Source organism: Suncus etruscus, chromosome 4, assembly GCF_024139225.1.
Source record: "Suncus etruscus isolate mSunEtr1 chromosome 4, mSunEtr1.pri.cur, whole genome shotgun sequence".
In the NCBI taxonomy this organism is placed as follows: Eukaryota; Metazoa; Chordata; class Mammalia; order Eulipotyphla; family Soricidae; genus Suncus; species Suncus etruscus.
Window position 1 is genome coordinate 132,388,941 of NC_064851.1, and position 21,472 is coordinate 132,410,412.

General features: G+C 40.2%; 1 protein-coding gene across 1 annotated transcript in view; it reads right to left on the reverse strand.

Annotated features, from left to right (window-relative positions):
* MTMR7 (myotubularin related protein 7) overlaps nucleotides 1–21,472 on the reverse strand; it is a 115,649-nt gene that overhangs the window by 26,901 nt on the left and 67,276 nt on the right. The window contains 3 exon segments of the mRNA XM_049772347.1: nucleotides 3,370–3,502; nucleotides 13,499–13,633; nucleotides 21,219–21,347. Of these exon segments, the coding sequence (XP_049628304.1) occupies nucleotides 3,370–3,502; nucleotides 13,499–13,633; nucleotides 21,219–21,347 (397 nt within the window).

Sequence of the window (21,472 nt, forward strand, 5' to 3'; positions counted from 1 at the left end):
GGGTACTGAGCATATCACTTTTTTTGAGCACCCCACCCCATGCATATCACTTTATTTCTTTTCAGTACCCACTTTATGTCCAGAGTAATCATTTCCATCTATCATTGTCATAATGGCCTCTTCTCTGCCCTAACTGTACTTCCCGCTATTTGTGAAAGCTATCATTCTTATCTCATAGGAGCCATAACAATTACCAAATAGTTGAGTTCATACATACACATATATTTGAATTCATACATACACACATATTTGAATTCATACATACAGACAAATATAAATTAACATGAAATCAGTTCTGTAAAAGGACCTGCATAGGATGTGAACTTAGTCCTAGATTTCAGTCTGATGAAATATCCTGAAGCTCTAATAGAGACCACTAGGAACCAAAGTGCAAACGGGTTTTTTTTTCTCCATCATACAGAATCCATTCTAATGTCCTTAACTCTGGCACAGAAAGTGACAAAAAGAATGCTTGTGAATAAAATGAGTGCACTAGTCTCTCCTTATGAAATGACCAGCAGTACAAGCCTTCACATTAGGCTAATTGATGCCAAGGACAATCTTTTGAAGAGGGAAAAAGCCTCTGAAGGGAGGTATGATTGCTTCACTTCATCAGCTGAGCCTATGCAGGAAGTTTATAATTGACTTGGTGAAAACAGATAGTCAAACATTGCTCAAGGCCCCTGAAAGGCATCCAGAAAATTGTCCTTGCTTATTGCACTGACTTGGAGCTGAAATAGTGGTACAGAAGCATCCTAATCCATATGAAAATAGAAGCAACCCTCCAGAACTTGGTCAGTTTGCTTGTCCGTTAGAAGCTAGAGTCAGTCCAGATTCAAGGGAAAGAGAAATGGATCCTACTAAAAAAAAAACAAACAATCGCTAGTCTGGCCAGATTAATGTGGATTTAGAAAACTTTTTTTTTTTTTTTTTTTTTTTTTTTTTGGGCCACACCCGGCAGTGCTCAGGGGTTACTCCTGGCTGTCTGCTCAGAAATAGCTCCTGGCAGGCACGGGGGACCATATGGGACACCGGGATTCAAACCAACCACCTTAGGTTCTGGATTGGCTGCTTGGAAGGCAAGTACCGCTGTGCTATCTCTCTGGGCCCTAGAAATCTTTTTAGTGCAGAAAATAAAATCTAGGTCCTTGAATATTAGTTTTTAAAACTATATTTCCAAAATATAAAACAAATCACTCAAATGGCTTTTAATGATCCTGGTCATGATAAACACTCTTCATCCTAAAATTAAACTAGCTATGAATCCAGAGTGATAGTACAGCAGATGGAGTGCTTACCTTGCATGTGACTGATTAGAGTCCAATCCCTGACACTGCATATATTCTCCTGAGCCTACTAAGTGTGATCTGAGAACAGAACCAAGAATAAATAAACACTGAGCACTGCCAGGTATTTCCCAATAACAAATAAATAAGCAAAAAAAAATATATATATATATATAAATATATATGAGACTACCCTTTGCATACGAGTATCAAACTTGTCCAATTTTTTCAATGCCTATAAAAGTAAAGCTTATAGTAGAAACTGCCAAACTGCCCATGATAATCTCCAGAACTTGAAGAAACTCAACCAAACACACCCAGAATACTGTCATAGCGACCTGGGACAAAGCAAATGTCTTGTGGAAATAAGGTTACTCTGGGGACATGATTTGTTTTTTTCTCAGATAGGGAAGGGACAAGTCCAGCTCTTCAAAGGCTGAATTTTAATGTTTGTACCCAAAGGCATCAAATTGTAGATCCACAATGTCACAACAGGAAGGGTCCAAAGAATTGATCCTTCCAAGCACTTCGTTTTATAGCAAATCAAAGAAATTTCAAGAAGTTAATTAAAGTGCTCAGGTGAGTTAGGCCTCTGAGGGAAGAGAAAGAAAACGAGGCCTATCTGAATAAAATCCAAGTGCTGCCAGCCTCAATGTTAGATTTTCACTACACCCTGTTCTGATTAAGCAAAGAAATGCCTAAATAACACCAAACACATGGGCCTCCCTAGAAAAATGTAACTCGACACTAAGTCCCTCTTCATTCCAGAATCCAACTTTCAGTGAAGACAGCCTTTCCCTAGCTCTAGCCATGCCTCCAGGGCTCTGCTACAGACAAACAGACTTCCTCAGTTAATAAAGGCACAAAGCCAAATTCGTGGCATCCTCCACTGCTCCCGCCCCAGACCCCACAAAAACAGAGGTGGCAGGCCATGACCACAACAGCTGCTTGATCTTTGCCATTCACAAGGAACATAAGTAGTTAATGAAGAGGATTTCGCTTAAAATGCAGAATGTCTGCTAATCTGCTTATGTATAACCCCATAAACGATTTTTCTATAGGACATAATCCATCTTTTCATTTCCTCTCTCCAAGACCAATGTGTAAGTTTATGTGCACATCTTATGATGCCCTCTGCTTTGTGGGGTTGGTTTCTATGTGCATGCATTGTAGTGGGCAAGTGATGTTGTTTGGAAATGAGGGGCTGGGGGACTAAATTTTCCATTCCCTTCTTTTTTTTTTTTTTTAGTTTTTGGGTCACACCCGGCGGTGCTCAGAGGTTACTCCTGGCTGTCTGCTCAGAAATAGCTCCTGGCAGGCACGGGGGACCATATGGGACACCGGGCTTCGAACCAACCACCTTTGGTCCTGGATCGGCTGCTTGCAAGGCAAACGCCGCTGTGCTATCTCTCCGGGCCCTCCATTCCCTTCTAATGACCACCTATTTAATCAGTTTAGAAAACCTTTTTTCCATATAAAACAGTTGGTTAGGGCCAGAGTGATAGCACAGTGGTAGGGCATTTGCCTTGCACGTAGCCGATCTGGACAGACCTGGTTCAATTCCCAGCATCCCATATGGTCTCTTGAGCCTACCAGGAATGATTTCTCAGTGCAGAGTCAGGAGTAACCCCTAAGCAGCACCAGGTGTAGCCCAAAAATAAATAAATAAATAAATAAATAAATAAATAAATAAATAAATAAATAAATAAAAAACACCAAAAAAAAAAAAAACAAATTTGTTACTGCTTCAAATGTAGGGTAGCTTTATCTCCAAGTGGCCTTGAATGTGGATCAAGCTATATCACGTGACAGAAAAAAGTATCTTGTACCACTGTAAGGCCCAACCACTCACCAAATGATATAAACACTCCACAACAGCATGCAATAATAAATGGATCAGGCCATTCATGTTTATATCAATTCAATATGCTGCTATCTTTCTAATTATCACACCTATATAAAGATCACTATAGAACACATAATTTTGAAACCAAAAGGCTATCGTATTTCATTTAGCATTAAAACATTCTAATGTTTTTGTTTTTGTTTTATTTTGGACTCTGTATATAAGGAAATAGTTTACCTTCAAGCATTTTTTGCAGACTGTTCCTCATGACATGGATATTCTCTATCCCAATAAACTGAAACTTAATATTGGAATAATTGTCTTCATTCTCATAGCCTTTCCCGGCAGCACGATTGGCCATTGCATTAAGCTGCAGTGGTCAACAAAACAGAAGAGTCACCAGTTATTTTCAGGAAATGAAACAACCAAAACATTTCATGTGTAATCATAAAAACATTCAAACTTATGTGCAAAACATAACATGTATTTTTTTGTTTTTGTTTGCAATGCTGGGATTTGAACATACACTTAAGGTATGTGCTGAAGTACCAAGTCATATTGCTAGCCCCAGAAAGTAACATATTTTCAGTCACTGGAACAGTGTATTGAGCTTCTCTTTACCAGCATCAGTCTGTTAAGGAGAACATTTTCTTAGCCAGAAAATATTCTATAGATGAATCCTTCTTTGAGATGCCTCTTCCAGTTCCTTGTCAGAGTTGTCAAATAGAATCTGCAGTTTGGTAACAGAGTTAAGCTACTCGGATATAACACCAAACATAACTGGTAGCTTAACAGGTTAATATATATATATATATATATATATATATATATATATATATACACAATTAGGTAGTGTCTAGGCAAAATTTTAACAACTAAATTAAAACATATACTTGTTGGACCCAGAACCCCTACTTGTGAGCATCTGATATAATGAAAAAAATCAGCACATAAATATGGATAACCAAGCATGTTTACTGCAACACTTTTTAAATTAAAATAGAGATGGAATACCTAAAAATATCTCAACTGGATGATGGTTAGATAAAGTGTGGAATATTAAGGCTTTGAACTTCTAATGGCATCAAGAAGAATGTATTTATATATTTAGAGAAATATTAAAAGAAATGGTTCGTGACAAGTGAAAAGAGGCAACTATGCAATATTAGATATCTCATTTTATTTATTTTATTTTTTTTCTTGGTTTTTGGGTCACGCCCAATAGTGCTCAGGGGTTACTCCTGGCTCTAGGCTCAGAAATCACTCCTGGCAGGCTCGGGGACCATATGGGATGCAGGGATTCGAACCACCATCCTTCTGCATGCAAGACAAACACCCTACCTCCATGCTATCTCTCCGGCTAGATATCTCATTTTAATAAAACATGCCAACTTATATATATATATTTATGTATATTTCATTAAATATATAAAGGGCAAAGGAACAATTCCCTATACATTTCTAAAATTCTGTAAATAATGCTTTGATAATAAGTCTGTAAATAATAATGTTATTTCTTTATTGCAAGATAGAAAGAGTGAGGTTAAAATTTGAATAACAGGAATAAACTATATTAAAAGTGAAAAACAGAATAAAAGAGGACAAGCCACGGCATGATATATCCAAGATGTAAACACCTCAAATATCTACACAGTCTCTGACATATCAGTTAGGCACAGAGTCCCCATGCATTATCTCTAGTTTATAGAAAAATGTCCTCCCACCTTTAATTGGTTTGGGGGCCACATGTGGCAGTGATCAGGGGTTACTCCTAGAACTGCACTTAGAAATGGCTCCTGGGAATCAAACTCAGGTTAGCTGCATGCAAGGTACATGCATGAGAGTATCCACTGGGCTATTTCTCTGATCCCCAGAATAATGTCCCCTGTCTCCTAAGAATAGTGAAAAAATATTAATTCTAACCAAGGAAAATATTGATTTAGTGTCATTATTATTATTATTATTAAGATGACATATTTTATATTTTTAAACTAAGCATTTCAAGAGAAAATTCTCTATAGTCTGCATTTTTTGAAACTTGGTTGCAGAACAGCTGGCTTTGGAGAATTATTTTCCAATCAATTATTGGCTTACCCAAAATGACCTAAAATAATTAGTAGGATACTTGAGAGTATTCTATTTATATTTGGGGAAAGGCGGGGGCACATCCGGTGATGCTCAGGGGTTATTCCTGGCTTTGCGCTCAGAAATTGCTCCTGGCTTAGGGGACCATATGAAACACCAGGGATTGAATAGAAGTCCATCATGGGTCAGCTGTGTGCAAGGCAAACACCCTACCGCTGCACTACCACTATGGACCCTAGAGAATATTCTATATGTTATAAACTTTAGTTATATTTATATATATATATATATTCTTTATCTTGAAAATTCAAGTTGAAACTACTCATAGACACACATTCTTTTTAAACAGTATGATTTTTTAAAATTCCATTATTTTTTAATCTGAAATTAGAACTCTGCTCACATTTTTAAATAATGTGGAACAATTTACTCATAGTTATTTTCCAGAGCAAAGAAACAATACAAGATGGCCTTTGATGGTACTTCTCAAAGTTAACAGAAGGTGGCAATATTTAATCTACTATCCAAAATGTATTTTCTCAAGGTTTCTACATATTCCACAGGATCTATAGTGATAACAAGGCAAAAATTGAACCTCAAAACAGGAAATATAGTTTTATAATTAATATAAATGATAAAGCTTTACTGGACTTTTATGCATCTATGTCATAAATATGTATTGCATATATATTCCACATTCAGACAGTACCATGCACGTATACACTTAAATACAGTATCCTTTCTACAAACAACACTATTCAAAGGTCTGATGTGGTCCTTTTCCTTTCCTTTTTCACAATAAAAAAAAAAGGCTATTCATTTCTGTTCCCCAAAATTCTCAACTGCCTAAAACAGTGGTGGTAATTGCATTCTATATTCACTTTATACTTAAGGAACACAACGGAAAGTGAAAAAAGCGACTGGAAAAATAACTTTTCTAATCCAAGATAACTCTGCTATTTAATAATCAGCAACAAGCAAATAATAAATATGTACTCCACTGACCACTGGGGGGGAAATGGAATAAGATTTCCTATTATCACAAGCTTGCAGGGAAGGGAAAGCACAAATCATAAGGGAAAAATAACCCACTAGAATCAGCAGGAACTGAGAGAGAGTGACAGTGATAATGATAGCAACAGTAGTAAATGTTCTAACTGGAGCAACTGTGGTCCAGGAAATGAGGATTAGCATCTCATAAAAAGGAAGGCCTGAGGTGGACTATAATTATTTGGAAAAATGGAAACCAAAGGCAGAACATTCCAGAAAGAGAAGGGGCTGTGTAGAAAAGTGAAAGGGGTGTACAGAGGCAAGTGGTAAGCCCACAGATATATAAGGCAAGAGAGGGAACTAGAAGGTATTTAGGATCTCTACACACAGAACCAATTAAGACTTTCTTGTAGCAGTGGAGAATAAGAGGATAAATTGGAGATTTCATATTTAACATCTGACCTGATTTCATGTCTATGACATAGATCATCACTGGAACAAAAAGACTGAAGACAGGCATTCACTATTTTCGGGTGAGTGATGGGCCAGTGTATCAGCTTGAGACATGGCTCAATGTCTCAAAACAGGGACTTGGCACAGCTTTGAGAGACTGATGGACCAAACCAATTACTGAATCATCCAAGTTAAGAAATTAACACTTATAATTCACAGAATATCAATAAAAGCAGACTACCCCTAAACATAAATCAACCCACAAAGCACATTATTATGAAGACATTGTCAATGATGACCTTGATATCAAGCTAAAGATCAATTTAGACCCTCTCCTAGTCTTCCAGTCTCAAATTTTAGTAGAGAACATTCTAAATCTAAAGGACAGGACCCCATCTGATGACTGATGTTCAGAAGAGGACTGAGCTTCATTTTAGAATTGGAGGTTAAGTCCTCGCTCTTCTTTCAACTCTACCTGGAGAAATAAAGATCCTTACCTAGAAGCATGCAAAGGATAAAGAAGGTGACATTTGTATGTGTCAACGACTATCGTTATGACTGTATTAATCAAAATCATCTGCTTCCACCCCTTAAGGAGAATTTGGGTGAGACAAATAGCAGTCAGCATAGATTCAGACAGAAAATCTCCAATCTCCATTAAAAATTCAAACCCGGGCCCGGAGAGATAGCACAGCGGCATTTGCCTTGCAAGCAGCCGATCCAGGACCAAAGGTGGTTGGTTCAAATCCCGGTGTCCCATATGGTCCCCCGTGCCTGCCAGGAGCTATTTCTGAGCAGACAGCAAGGAATAACCCCTGAGCACTGCCGAGTGTGACCAAAAAAAGAAGATTTTTCAAACCCATGTATGGGACAAAATTCTCTTTCCCACAACATGTGTTTTAGACGGCCAGTGGATATGCTCTTGCACTCCTCCACATTTCTCTACTAAGCTCCATCTATGCATCAGGATCTGGGGAAGTGCAGAACTAAGGTCAGAATGAAGGAAAGCACTTCTTGGTAAAGCTGAGAAAGACTGAGGCAAGAGATAGGTGGCTGACCCAGGTTCGTGGCCGACCCAGGTTCTATATCTGCATCCCATATGATCTCCCAAGCCCACTGGGCATGATCCATTAACACAGAGGCAGGAGGAAGGCCTGAGCACTGCTGGGTGTATTCCTCAAACAAAAACAAACAAATGCTGAGCAAGACTATAATTCTAAATCAGCAGTAACTGCCCTTCTGGTTAGCATCTACTGACCTACACTGCCTTCCCAATAGAGGGGTCCAAAAGCAGTATCTCTTGGGGGTTATATCTGAGTGCACGAGGTAGAAGGTAACATGTCACCCATATGAGAGAAGCACTTTGGTTTCCTTCCCCATAATCACTTGATCCTCACGCCTTGCTCTTTCCTCAGTGTTCCCTGACCTACTAGAAATTTCGCCATCCTTGCCTAAGAGACCCAGGCAGACTGTTCCAGTGCCACTAGACATAACTTCTCTTGCCCTGCTCACTGCCATGGTGGTTCTGAGCACAGATGTCCAACACTCTTAAACAACATCTTAGAGTTTCTCTTAGAGCTACTTGAAGCCCTTCCACCAAGTCTTTCCATTAGACCAGGGGTCTCAAACTCCCAGCCCGCGGGCCCTCCGTACAACATGTTGTGGCCCTCGGCCGGCCTTCAAATATCGCAGTATTTGCGATTATTCGCTTACCGAATAATCGCAATAAAAATCGCATTAGTAAAATAAAGGGGGGGGCAGAGAGATAGCATGAAGGTAAAGGCGTTTGCCTTTCATGCAGAAGGAAGGTGGTTTGAATTCCGGCATCCCATATGGTCCCCTATGCCTGCCAGGGGCGATTTCTGAGCATAGAGCCAGGAGTAACCCTTGAGTGTTGCCAGGTGTGACCCAAAAAACAAACAAAAATAATAAATAAAGTCAGCTCAAATTATTTAAAAAAAAATCGCATTAGTAAGAAAAAAAATCACATTAAACATTTGCATACCCCGAGCAGTTCCATTCAGGGTATGCAAATGTTTAATGCGATTTCTTGGGATATTTTTTCTTATTAATGCGATTTTTTATTGCGAATATTCAGTAAGTGAAATCCCTTATGCGGCCCTGCCTCACCCCATCTTTGCCTCCTGCGGCCCCCAGGTAGATTGCGTTTGAGACCCCTGCATTCGACACTCTTAAAACCTCATCTTCTTTGTACTTCCATCCTCACAAGCAAGATTCCACGAGCAACCAACTCATCATCAATTCTCTCTGGAGAAACAGAAAGACAAAGCTGTCTCTGGAGGAGCCAGGAAAAAAGCTGGTTAATCAGCTGGGGCAAAGGCTGTCAATGCTGGTCTGCCCCTGCACTGTTCCACACTTCCTCCTGAGGAGTGGCCACCAGAGCACGTCCCAGCACTGTAGCTCACTCAGCCAGGTCTGACCAGGATCTGACTAGATCTTCAACACAAGTTCCTGGCCTCATTAGTACTATGCTCAGAGCATTCCAGTGGAATCTCCAGGGTCACCTGGAGATTTCTGATAAACAGCACCATGGCCAACCAGAAACACGGCTTTAAAACATCGATAAGCCTAGAATTAAATCTGGGCTCTATGACCCTGGATGAATTACTTAGCTTCTGTACGTGTAAGCAAAAACCCACTTCCTTATGTGCAAGAGTATTCTAAGAATTAAATGAGAGTTCCAGGCATTGTTACTTGCTACGCAAAGTCTCCAAACTAATTAATGAAAAAGTCATAAAACTGAGACAAAATCAATTTTCAGTTCGGCCAGTCTACAAATCCGGCATGAACACTTCATGTCTTTTTTTATTCTGATTTGGGGGAATCACACCCAATGTCACTATTTCTAGCTTAGTGCTTGGAGTTACAACAGGTGTGTGTGTGTGTGTGTGTGTGTGTGTGTGTGTGTGTGTGTGTGTGACAGTGTGTGTGTGTGTGTGTGTGTGTGTGTGTGTGTGAGAGAGAGAGAGAGAGAGAGAGAGAGATACGGTGCTGAAGTCCAGACCTGAGCTTCCACTTCTGACAGTCCTGTGTGTGTGTGTGTGTGTGTGTGTGTGTGTGTGTGTGTGTGAGATACGGTGCTGAAGTCCAGACCCTGAGCTTCCACTTCTGACAGTCCTTTGTGTGTGTGTGTGTGTGTGTGTGTGTGTGTGTGTGTGTGTGTGTGTGTGAGATACGGTGCTGAAGTCCAGACCCTGAGCTTCCACTTCTGACAGTCCTTTGGGCTCTCACCCCTGCTCTTATAAATTCCACATACACAAAATCTCAGGGTAGTACTTGACCTTCAGAGTAAAGTTCGTTTTGTTTTTCAATGGATTTCCAATGAACGCTGAGGTGTTTTTTTTTTATAGCTTTTGCCTCTCATGATTTTAACATCAACAAGTAATTCAAGAGATTCACATTTGAACAGGTAACTTCTGGGACTGGGACTGGCCCTGCTGAGAGGACAGAAATGACTAGGACTCCCTCCACATCCTTTTCCTCTTTGATTAGACCTATGAGCACACCTGAGCAGTACCCCATTTGCCCACCACCTACAGCATACAGAACCCCTGTTTCCTGGCTACCAATAAAGTCTAAACACACTTGGGAACAAAAATCAACAGAAATAATATTTACAAGAATGACAGCTCTAAGCAAACAGTTAAAAACTCAGTTGAACTGTGTGTGCACATGGGTAAATAGGAGAAGAGGGCACAACTTGCATGAGACACCAATTTTCTTTAATGGATCAGCATCAAACTTTTTATCGCTAAGAGCAAACACACTTAGTGCTAATACACTCTTCAAATCAAATCCTCTGAACTAATTTATTTTAAATCTGGAATATGCCTGGCTCAACAGCTGCCTCATTTCCTAGAAAGTTTACATAACACAGTGGGCATTAGCTCACTGGCCCTTAAATTAGTAGATGATTCCGTTTGCCTTTATTTAAATAGGGGAAACAGGCAAGGAGAAGAGTTTCTAATTCAGTTAAGCCCCTGTCCGTCCTTCCTTTTCGTTTCCTCTCGTCATCAGCACATTTGTCTATGAACCAGACATCTCTGACTGTGAAGAAGTTAAGAACTGCCCACTTTTACTTCTACAAAGTAATCATGCAGAAGAAGAAAGAAATCCAAGGCGAATGGAAGAAGGCAAAGTGGCAGCAGTCAGAGGGTAAAAAAGCACAGTCCAATGAGCTTTAGAAAGCAGATACTTTTCTGGAAAATTTCTAGATGAAACTCTTCAAAGAGAGAATCTTTTTTTTGTTTCAGTTAGAACTTTCACTCTATGTTGTACTTTCCAAATTTATCTAAAAAATAGGAAGTCCTTTGTATGAAATCTCCCAGCTTGTGATGTTTTGTGTCCCATCCACTGACTAGAATCTGAGAGGAACACTTTCCTTATTGGTCAGACAAGGACTGGACCCTTCTGAAATAAAAGAAATGAACAGGACCCTGCTCTGGTACTAAGGAAAAATCAAATGACACGATTCAACCTAAGAATCACAATATTTGATGACACAAGGTTCAGAGAGTGTGAAAATTGCCAGTGTGTAAGCCCACACAATGGGTTGTACCTGGCTCTCATTATTTCTCATACAGATGTCTAAATATTACCTATTCTTAACAGCAGTCTGTCATTTTGAATTACTTTGGCTATTGGTCTCATCTATCTTCATTCTTGTTCTGTTACTTCCTTATGCCATTTTTTTCTTGTTTTTGTTTTGGGCCACACCCAGTGACACTCAGGGGTTACTCCTGACCCTGCACTCAGAAATCGCTCCTGGCATGGGGGACCATATGTGACACCGGGAGATCGAACCAAGGTCCGTCTAGGCTAGTGCCGGCAAAGCAGATGCCTTACCACTCCGTGCCACCATTCCAACCCCTTCTAATGCCATTTAAAAAAAAATCACTTAATTAATATATAATTCACAGGCTTTACAAGTCACCTGGTTAAAGTTACAGTTCAGTGGGCTGATGTGTGTAATCATTACCACTACCTATCTTTAGAATATTTTAAGCAATTCAAAAAGAAATCCTTTGCCCATACTTAACAACCTCTCTCTATTCCCTGCCATAGCCCTAAGCAACCACCATCTACTTTCTCTTGATTTGTGTAATCTGAACATGTCATATAAATGAAAAAAAAAAAAATAAGAGGGACTTTGCACCCGACTCCTTTACTCTGTTTTCAGATAAACATTTTCAAGGTTAATCTGTGTTAGAGCATATATCAGTACTTTACTCTTTTTTATAGCTAAGTAATTGATATATATTTCATTAATCCACCTAGTTTGGTTTTTTTCTATGCTTTAGCTATTATTAATGAATAAAAATACATGTATATGATTTTGTGTAGATCTATGTTTTCATGTCTCTTGAGTTAAGAGGGGGCATTTCTGGGTCATAAGATTACTCTATATTCAACATTTAAAATCTTTGTGTTCCAACGAGTGGGGGAGTGTAGTTAGAGCAGAGAAGGGACCACTATGACAATGGTAGTTGGAAATGATCACTCTGCACAAGAACTGGACACTGTAAGAACGAAAATTTATATGCATGATGCCCCTCTAGTAACAATACTACAAATCACAGAGTCTAAAAGAAAAATAAGAGGTAAGGAGAGGGGGAAATGTCTGCCATAGAGGCAGATGGGAATGAAGATGGGGTTAGGGAGGAGGGTGGAAGGGAAACTGGGAACATTGGTGGCAGAAAATATGCACAATAGAAGGGATGGGTATTGGGCACTAATTACTGAAACTCAATCATGAACAGCTTTGCAACTATGTATCTCACAGTGATTCAGCTAAAAATGTATCTTAAAACATCCTTGTGTTCTTTTAGCCTTATGATGGTTTAATATATTGCAAACATAAAATATTTCTGAAAACTATTGGCTTTCAGAAAAAAATCTTGATTGGTGAAAAATTATAATACCAAAACTGATAAACACAGACAATTTACTCTGTCATTCCATTTCTTTCCAACATACTTAAAGCATTTGTAGGTTATTTTGTCTCTATGTCTTCACTGGCACCTCCCTCTGAGAACATCATTTGTTGATTAGCTTAGATTAGAAAAAAATAGTTCCAAAGGAATGAAGCTGGAAGTTACATCAAACCTAACTTTAAAGTGCCTTAAAAAAATGTAAACCTGAACCTGAGTGTGAGATAAATATAAGTTCAACTTAGCTTGTTCCATGATGACCAAATCTACAATTCTTATGGGCTTTCTTATCCTATGATAAAATTACTAGAATAACCCATGAGTAAAACGATGGAAAAGTATAAAATTCTCTGCCTCCCCAAATTCTTCTCCACGAAATTGTAGTTGGTTGTTGTTTCCTTTTATTCCTTTCTTCTATACTGTACATACCTACATTTTGTCTTGGGTTGTTGCTGCTTTATATAAATAGAATCATATATATATATATTTTTTATAACTTATTTTTACTTGATGTTATATTTTCTCAACCTTTTCAACTCAGAGGCCAATGACCATAAATTGAATTTGAAATAGCAGAGCAGGCTACCTCACAAGACAGAAGAGCAGGAAAGGATATTTTATAAGCAAACCAAAAAAGAATTAGGTGTGCTCAGGAGAGCATGTTGAACTAGAAGTAGAAAAATACCAAAAGCATGTGACATAGACCCTTGAACAGCTGAAGATGCCCAAGCATTTGCTGAGCAATGTGGCCTCACACTGTATGAGGAGGAGGTGCCCCATGCAAATGAAACAGCCAGAATCAGAGCTGTTCAATCCTATGGCCTGGCCTAATCTCTAGTTCTTGAACTCAGATGCAGGCCCTGCACGAGAATGACAGCAACACTTACTTTTGGCCGAGTGTCAACCACGTAGATGAAGTCACTTCCGGGATTAGCTTTCCTAATAGCCTGCAGCATCTGCTCATCTTCCAGGCACCGGGCACTGAAGCCGGACAGGGGCTGGCTGCTCCGGCAGATGGAGGCCTGTGGGTTGAAGCCAGAACAACACCACTGCATCAGGTAGATTCACACCAGGGACCCCCAGATGCTTTTCCACAACAGAGAACTCTTGAATTCACAGATGTACCATGCTAGCAAGCACAAGTATGTCTTCCACTGAATGGGGTTGTTTACTTCTTAGTTCAGGTCAAAGAAATCTAAATAGTACACAAAGTACCTGAAAAATCAAAGATGTATAAGTCAACCAAGAAAAGATCACAATTATGGCATATAAATTAATCCACTTTCCAGTAAAATAGGATACTTTCCATTTCACCAGTATTGTTTCATTCTCTTGCTCAAGGTGCAAGATGAAGTAAATACCTAATCTAAAATTTAAAGGATACAATATGATGAAAGAGATAATACATAAAACACTTGGCAGAGATAAAATCTGTCATGCTGGGTGCAATCCCAGACTTCACATATGGTCCTTTAAGCACTACCAGGAATAATCCCTGAGTACAGAGGAAGGAGTAAACCCTGACTACAGCCAGCTGTTCCCCCTACCAAAAAATAAAATAAAATAAAATAAAGGGTGTAATAAGAAGGAAAAATGATTTCTTATGTTTTTCTAAGAGTTTTTAACCAGTCCATTTAGAAATATCAAAAACCTGGGTCAAGGAGATAACAAAAAAGGTCAAGTACATGTTTTGTATGTAGGAGGGCTGCGTTCCATCCCTCACATCATGAGAGTGGCACAGTAGGTAGGGAATTTGCCTAGCACACAGTCAACCTGGGTTCGATCCCAGCATCGAAAGAAAGGTTTCTCGAGCCTGCCAGGAGTAATTTCTGAGCACAGAGTCAGGAGAAATCCTTGAGTACCACCGAATATGGCCCCAAAACAAAATAAAACAAAAAATAAAGAACAAAACCAGGTTGGAACTGGAAGGTATGTCAAAATAAGGTAAACCAGATTAAAAAGACAAACAGGATGATCCCATTTATCTGTGACATATAGTATAACTGAATGTATAGTTTATACTATACATTTTTATAGTTTATAGTATAACTGAAATATGAAAATGTAAAATATTAAAGTCAAATGCCGAGATCACTCTTGGCCCCCGAGATACGGGAGAAGGACAGAGAAGAAATGAAATCAAGGGGCCCGGAGAGATAGCACAGCGGCGTTTGCCTTGCAAGCAGCCGATCCAGGACCAAAGGTGGTTGGTTCGAATCCCGGTGTCCCATATGGTTCCCCGTGCCTGCCAGGAGCTATTTCTGAGCAGACAGCCAGGAGTAACCCCTGAGCAATGCCGGGTGTGGCCCAAACCTCCCCCCCCCAAAAATGAAATCAAGGCAAAAAGGAAGATGAGAAAGGGAAGTAATAGGGGAACAAGGGTCAGGGGCCTTGGTGAAGTGGAAGAATGGTACAGCTATAAATAAAGAGCACAGACTCAGCAAAACTGAAAACATGAGATCTAAGCTGCAACCACTGAACTTTGTAAGTTCCTGCAACAGTGACAGGCCAGGACTGAGAATTGATTGGGGGGCAGGGAGATAATGAAATATGGGAACACTGAAGGAAGGAGTTAACATTGGTGATGAGAATGGTGTTGAAATATGTGTGAAATATGTATGTTTTAAAACTCTACTATCAATAACTTTGTAAATCACAGTTCTTTAATTACATGAAAAAGGGGCCGGGCGGTGGCGCTGGAGGTAAGGTGCCAGCCTTACCTGCGCTAGCCTAGGAGACGGGCCGCGGTTCGATCCCCCGGCGTCCCATATGGTCCCCCAAGCCAGGAGCGACTTCTGAGCGCATAGCCAGGAGTAACCCCTGAGCGTTACCGGGTGTGGCCCAAAAACAAAAAAAAAAAAAAAAAAAAAAAAAAAAATAAATTAAAAAATTAAAAAAAAAAAAAAAAAAAAGAACAGAGCCAGAAGCAACTCCTGGGCATCACCTAGTATAACCCAAAACAACAAATAAAACCCACAAATATCGGGGCCAGCAAGGTGGCGCTAGAGGTAAGGTGTCTGCCTTGCAAGCCCTAGCCAAGGAAGGACCACGGTTCGATCCCCCGGCGTCCCATATGGTCCCCCCAAGCCAGGGGCAATTTCTGAGCGCTTAGCCAGGAGTAACCCCTGAGCGTCAAACGGGTGTGGCCCAAAAACCAAAAAAAAAAAAAAAAAACCCCACAAATATCAGAAAGCAATTCAATCCTAAATGGAGAGTTTGTACCTCAAGGTAAGCAACTATTTTCTAGAGAGATATAATTAGCAGTGTTGGGTTCCAATGGGGCCCACAGGAGCTGAGGGGAAGGGGGGAACGAACCATACTGGCCATCCACAGTGGTGCTGAGGAACCACACAGTGCCAGAAGACAAAAGAGAACTCAGGGCCTCCCTATGGTAGGCATATGCTCTATCCACTACTTGGGTTGCCTCCCTGGGCATTTAGCCTTTTTACTTTGCATTTGGAACCATATCTGACAGTGCTCAGGGGCTATTTATAGTATGGTAGACCTTTATGCCGGGCACTATCAACCTCCCTTGGTCAGTGATAAACACTGTATCTTATCTGCCTTGTAAGACAGGCCAAGTGTTCAGTTATCTCAATAACTCATCAGTGGGCAAAAAAGGAAGTGATGCTGCCATCATATCTGATAAAACCTAGTCCAAAGAAAATTAATGATACATGGTCAGCAGGAGCATGTTTATCTATGGAACCTCCACAGGACTTAAGGGTCATAAAATGATGTGTGTTTGAGGCTTTTCTTACTCTAATCACTAAGTTTACCATGTCATTTTATCATCAAAATTTTAATGTCCCTTTGGTAAGAGGAAAGTGTGGAGGGGTGGAGAGGGCCCAGAGAGAAGACAGTGGGTAGTGCATTTGCCTTGTACACAGTCAATACCTAATATTACATATGCTCCCTGAAACTCACCAGGAGTAATTCCTGAAAATAGAGCCAGGAGTAAACCCTGAGCACTGTTGGGTATGACCTAAAACAGGGGTGGTGGTGGTGGTGGGGAGAATTCTAAGAGAACATGTAGGGAACAATATTTGAACTCAAAGAATGTAATCTTCTTAGTCACAAGTATAAGTTCTATGGGGATAGAAAAGTATATATTTAAATCTAAAGTCCCAAAACAGTAAATCCCATTTCATTTTTATTAAAGGCTATCTCACTTTTTATTGAAGGCTATCTATTTTGGTTTTGCTGAGCAGAGAGCCTAAGAAACTGCTGTGATTTTTTTTCTTTGAGGGCACTGAGTCAGGTCACATACCCTGCAGGACTGAAGGGCTATTTCTTTTTGTTTTGTTTTGTTTTGTTTTTGTTTGTTTGTTTGTTTGTTTTCTTGGTTTTTGGGTCATACCCAGCAACGCTCAGGGGTCACTCCTGGTTCCATGCTCAGAAATTGCTCTTGGCAGGCTCGGGGGACCAAAAGGGATGCCGGGATTCGAACCACCATCCTTCTGCGTCTAAGGCAAACACCTTACCGCTGTGCTATCTCTCCAGCCCCTGAAGGGCTATTTCTGACTCAGTGCTGAGGACTACTCTCAGCAGTCCTCAGGGGGCCATATGGTGTCAGGCACATGTAAGGCAAGAGTGTGAAATGCCCCTGTGCTACTCTCTAGCACTGCTGTGATATTTCCTGAGTATATTTGTTTTGTTTCACTTTGCTCTTTTGTTTGTTTGTTTGTTTTTGTTTTGAGGTCACACCTGGCAGTACTCAGGGGTTACTCCTGGCTCTGCTTAGAAATCATTCCTGGCAGGCTCGGGGACCATATGGGATGCCGGGATTCAAACCACTGGCCATCTGCATGCAAGGCAAATACCTTACCTCCATACTATCTCTCTGGCTCCCTCTTTGCTCTTTATTTAACATAGCCGGTAACACTCAGGAATTGCTCCCAGCAATGAGTTGGGGCCATGTGGTACCAGGAATCAAAGTGGTACCTGATACTTCTGCAAGCAGAGCGAGCGCTCTAATCCAATGAACTAATTTCTAACTCCATTTATTTTCATTTAACCACAGAATTTTATCTTTAGTAATAATATATTTATTTAATATAATATATTTATTATTATATATAATAATATATTTATTTAATAATAATATATTAGTGTTTGATTCAGCAGCACATACACTAAATTAATCTATTTTATAGGTGCCAGAGCGATACCACAGCAGGTAGGGTATTTGCCTTGCATGCAGCTGAACTGGGTTCGATCCTTGGCATCCTGTATGGTCCCCCAAGCCTGCCAGGAGCAATTTCTGAGTGGAGAGCTAGGAGTAACCTAAGTGTCACTGGGTGTGGCCCAAAAACGAAACAAAAAATGTATCTACTTTATAAAAATTTCTTCTAACATCAGATACATTTAAGAAATTAACCTTAATATGAAAACCTATATGGTGTTCTATTGAATCATCATCCTATATGCGCTATAATTTCAGTTTCTGGGAGAGGACACATATGTATAAGTGCACTCAGCAATTTCCTTCAGTAACCAGATTGAAATGCTATACTGGGGAATACAGTATTTTAAGCTTTGAAAGAAGATCAAAATTTTGAGTCTTATTTGCTTTAAAAGTTGTTGGTTTTAAAGAACACAACCTTACAGAGTTCACATTTTAATCGGGGGGTGGAGGGGCAGATAATAAAGCAAGCAAACAAGAGTATTGGCTTCATCAGTGCTATGAAAAAAAAAATAAAGCCAATAAAAATAAAGTTGTTTGCTTTGGTTTGAGGTTTTTAGGACACACCCAGCAGTACTCAGAGCTGATTCCTGGCATCGCACTCAAGAATCACTTCTAGAGGATATCGGATACCATTTGGGATGCTAGAGATCAAACCCTGTGTCAAGTTCTCTGCTTTATAAGTTTTGAAAAGAGGGGAAAAAGTCTCTTTAAATGATAGTTGATTGCTAGATGTGTATTTTCAGGCCCAGAGAACAAATAAGAATCAGCATGTATGTACAGGAATGGAAAGATAAGGCTGAAATCTGAAGGCAAGGAAACAGTCCCTAGCTGTGGTCCAAAATACAGCAAATCTATCGAGACTCAGACATTACACCCCAGCCTTTTATTACTTAGACTAACCAAAACAAACAAAAAAAAAATCCCTTTTCTCAGGCATAATAAATAGAAAGGAAAAGAAGCAAAGTACTATGCTTACTGTTTATATACTCAGCTCATCTTAGCCTCTGAAGCAACACAACAATCAAGAAATTTGCCTCCAGGGGTCAGAGAGGTAGTATAGTGATTAAGGTGCTTGCTGTGCCCTGAGGTTTGATGTGCAGCAGACACATGGTCCCTCTAGCTTACTAGGAGTAATTCCTGAGTGCAGAGTCAGAAGTAACCCCTAAGCAAAGCCAGGTATAGCTCCAAAACAAACAAAGCTAAGAAATTAGCCTTCCTTTTTTCAACAGATGTCACAAATATAAAACAGAAGCTACTTGTGGGGAGCCTAGCTGATGAAACCTGGGACATAGGACACCTCAGTAATTCCTAATCTGGTCACCCACGTGACCAAAAGGCCCATGCCTTGAGAACAAAGGAAATAGACAAAAATAAAGTAATTCAGAGCAGCCCAATATATCCAGCCAGAAAGAAAAATATAGAGTTTGCCTTTGTGTTAGCAAACATTATTAAGAACTCTGTTTGAATCTTATGCCTTTTAGTAAAACGTGCTCAGGTCTATCTTTTTGCCCCTCCCTATTACCTGCCCCAGTTTATGCTAATGAATGCTTGTAACTGTGATTGGTGTAAAATTTGTAACACCCCTGACGTGTTTCAGCCCTTAAAAGCTGACCCCCCAACAATAAACTTTCCTTTTTGAACAGCATGCGTTGTCTTGAAGGCTTCTGTTACTAATTTCTCTAGTTCTTCTTTACAGGTCGGTTCTGCTCGAGTGAACCCACTAATAACTAGCAACTTTCATTTCCACACCCCCGCGGGTCGGGGGACTCCCACGGAAGTTGCAGCTACTGACATCATAATTTTCAACACATCATGGACTTGTAAATCCATACTTTTTTTTTTTTTTTAAGACATAGCTTCCCAGGGTTTGGAGTTAGGAAAATGGGTAGGGTCTTTGCTTTGCCAAACGGCCTATCCAGGTTCAATCCCGGCATCTCATATGGTCTCCAGAGCACTGCCAGGAATAATTGCCTTGGTGCAGAGACAGAAATAACCCCTGAACATCTATATTTACTTATACACCCTGATTTTCTCCTTTTTCTAATAAAGACAAGTTTTCCTTCATCTTTCCTTCATCGTTCTGTGTGGGTTAAACACAGAATCAAGGAAAACAGCACAAGTAATAAAACAGTTTCCCTTCTTTAGACTCCATTTCAGAGGCAGGAAATGACCTAGTGCAATGAGTGTAACTAAAAATAAAGATGTTTTATAACCTTTCAAGTAACAAAACTTACTTTTGTTACTCATTGCCTTCCAAGTGGAGACACAGAAAGCTATAGACTCACTCTGGTGAAGGTGACATTACCCCCAACTGTTTCTGACAGCACCTTTCAAATCAGGTAAAGTCTTACCCTGCCCCTCTCTTGAGGTGCACATGACACATGCCTGTCTTCATTATTTCTAGTCCCATTTGGCTTTGAATCCAAAATGACATTATATAGCCTAAAAACCACACCTTTTCACTCAACCCAATACTATTTGAATTAATGGCAGACAGTCCTTTGTAAATTTTGATTTGTCTTCTACGAAAATAAAGTCTCAAATTTTAGATGTTTACATGGTTATCCACATGACTGTGTTTTCTTTTTTATGGGAAGGGAATGTGGAGGATAGATCAGAGTCACACCTGATGATGCTCAGAGACTAATCCTGGTTCTGTGGTCAGTGATCACATTATATACATTGCTGGGAATGGAACTGGGGCTGGCTGGATGTAAGACCCTGTGTTCACTTTAGGGTGTTTCTCTCTCTCTCTCTCTCTCCCTCCCTCCCTCCCTCCCGCTCTCCCTCCTTCTTTCTCTCTCTCCTTCCCTCCTTCCCTCCCTCCCTCCTTCCCTCCTTCTCTCTCTCTCTCTCTCTCTCTCTCTCTCTTTCTCTCTTTTCCTCTTCTCTTCCTCTCCTCACCTCCCTACCCCAGGGCTTATGCCTGTCTCTGCATTCAGGAATCACTTCTGGCAGTTCTCAGGGAACCCCATGAGATGCTGGGACTGAACTTTAGGTCTACAGCATGCAAGACAAGGACCCTACCCACTGTACCATTTTTCTGGCTCTGTTCCCAGGCACTTTTCAAAAACAGACATTTCAAAACAGCTCTAGCTCTGTTGATAAGGACAGCAAGTACTTCCTAAGGTGCCTGCTTAAAAAAGGCAAGCACTCACTTGGATGGTTACAGTTATGTATATTCTGAATCAACCCTGCTAGCTTACTGTCATTTAAACATGAAAATGAAGTGAAATAAAGTGAAATGAAAACCCCATTTCTACAAGAGTTTGACCATGGTAGTGTTGTGCCGACCACCCACACAGGCATGTCCATGTACCTGAAGAACTACCACACACAGCATAGGGTTAAGAAACATGTTTGCAAAGGGAGAGGAAAGGAATTCAAAGCCTAAAGCACAGCATGCCTCAAGGACTTACATGGTTATCTTTATAGTAGTAAGAAAGAGCAGGAAAGCGCCGTCTACTCCGGAATTTGGAACTCCCCACAATGATGTGCGTCGTGGCTGATTTGGGAACGTAGAGGTCAGTAGGGTAAGAATCACAAATCTGTCACATAAAACACAAAGAGATTTTGAGGCACAAAGTAATGCCATATGAGTGGCCATGAGAAATGGATCTTTCACCCAACTGAGAAGCTGTGTATTTTGATTTTCCTTAACCATGTAAGAGGT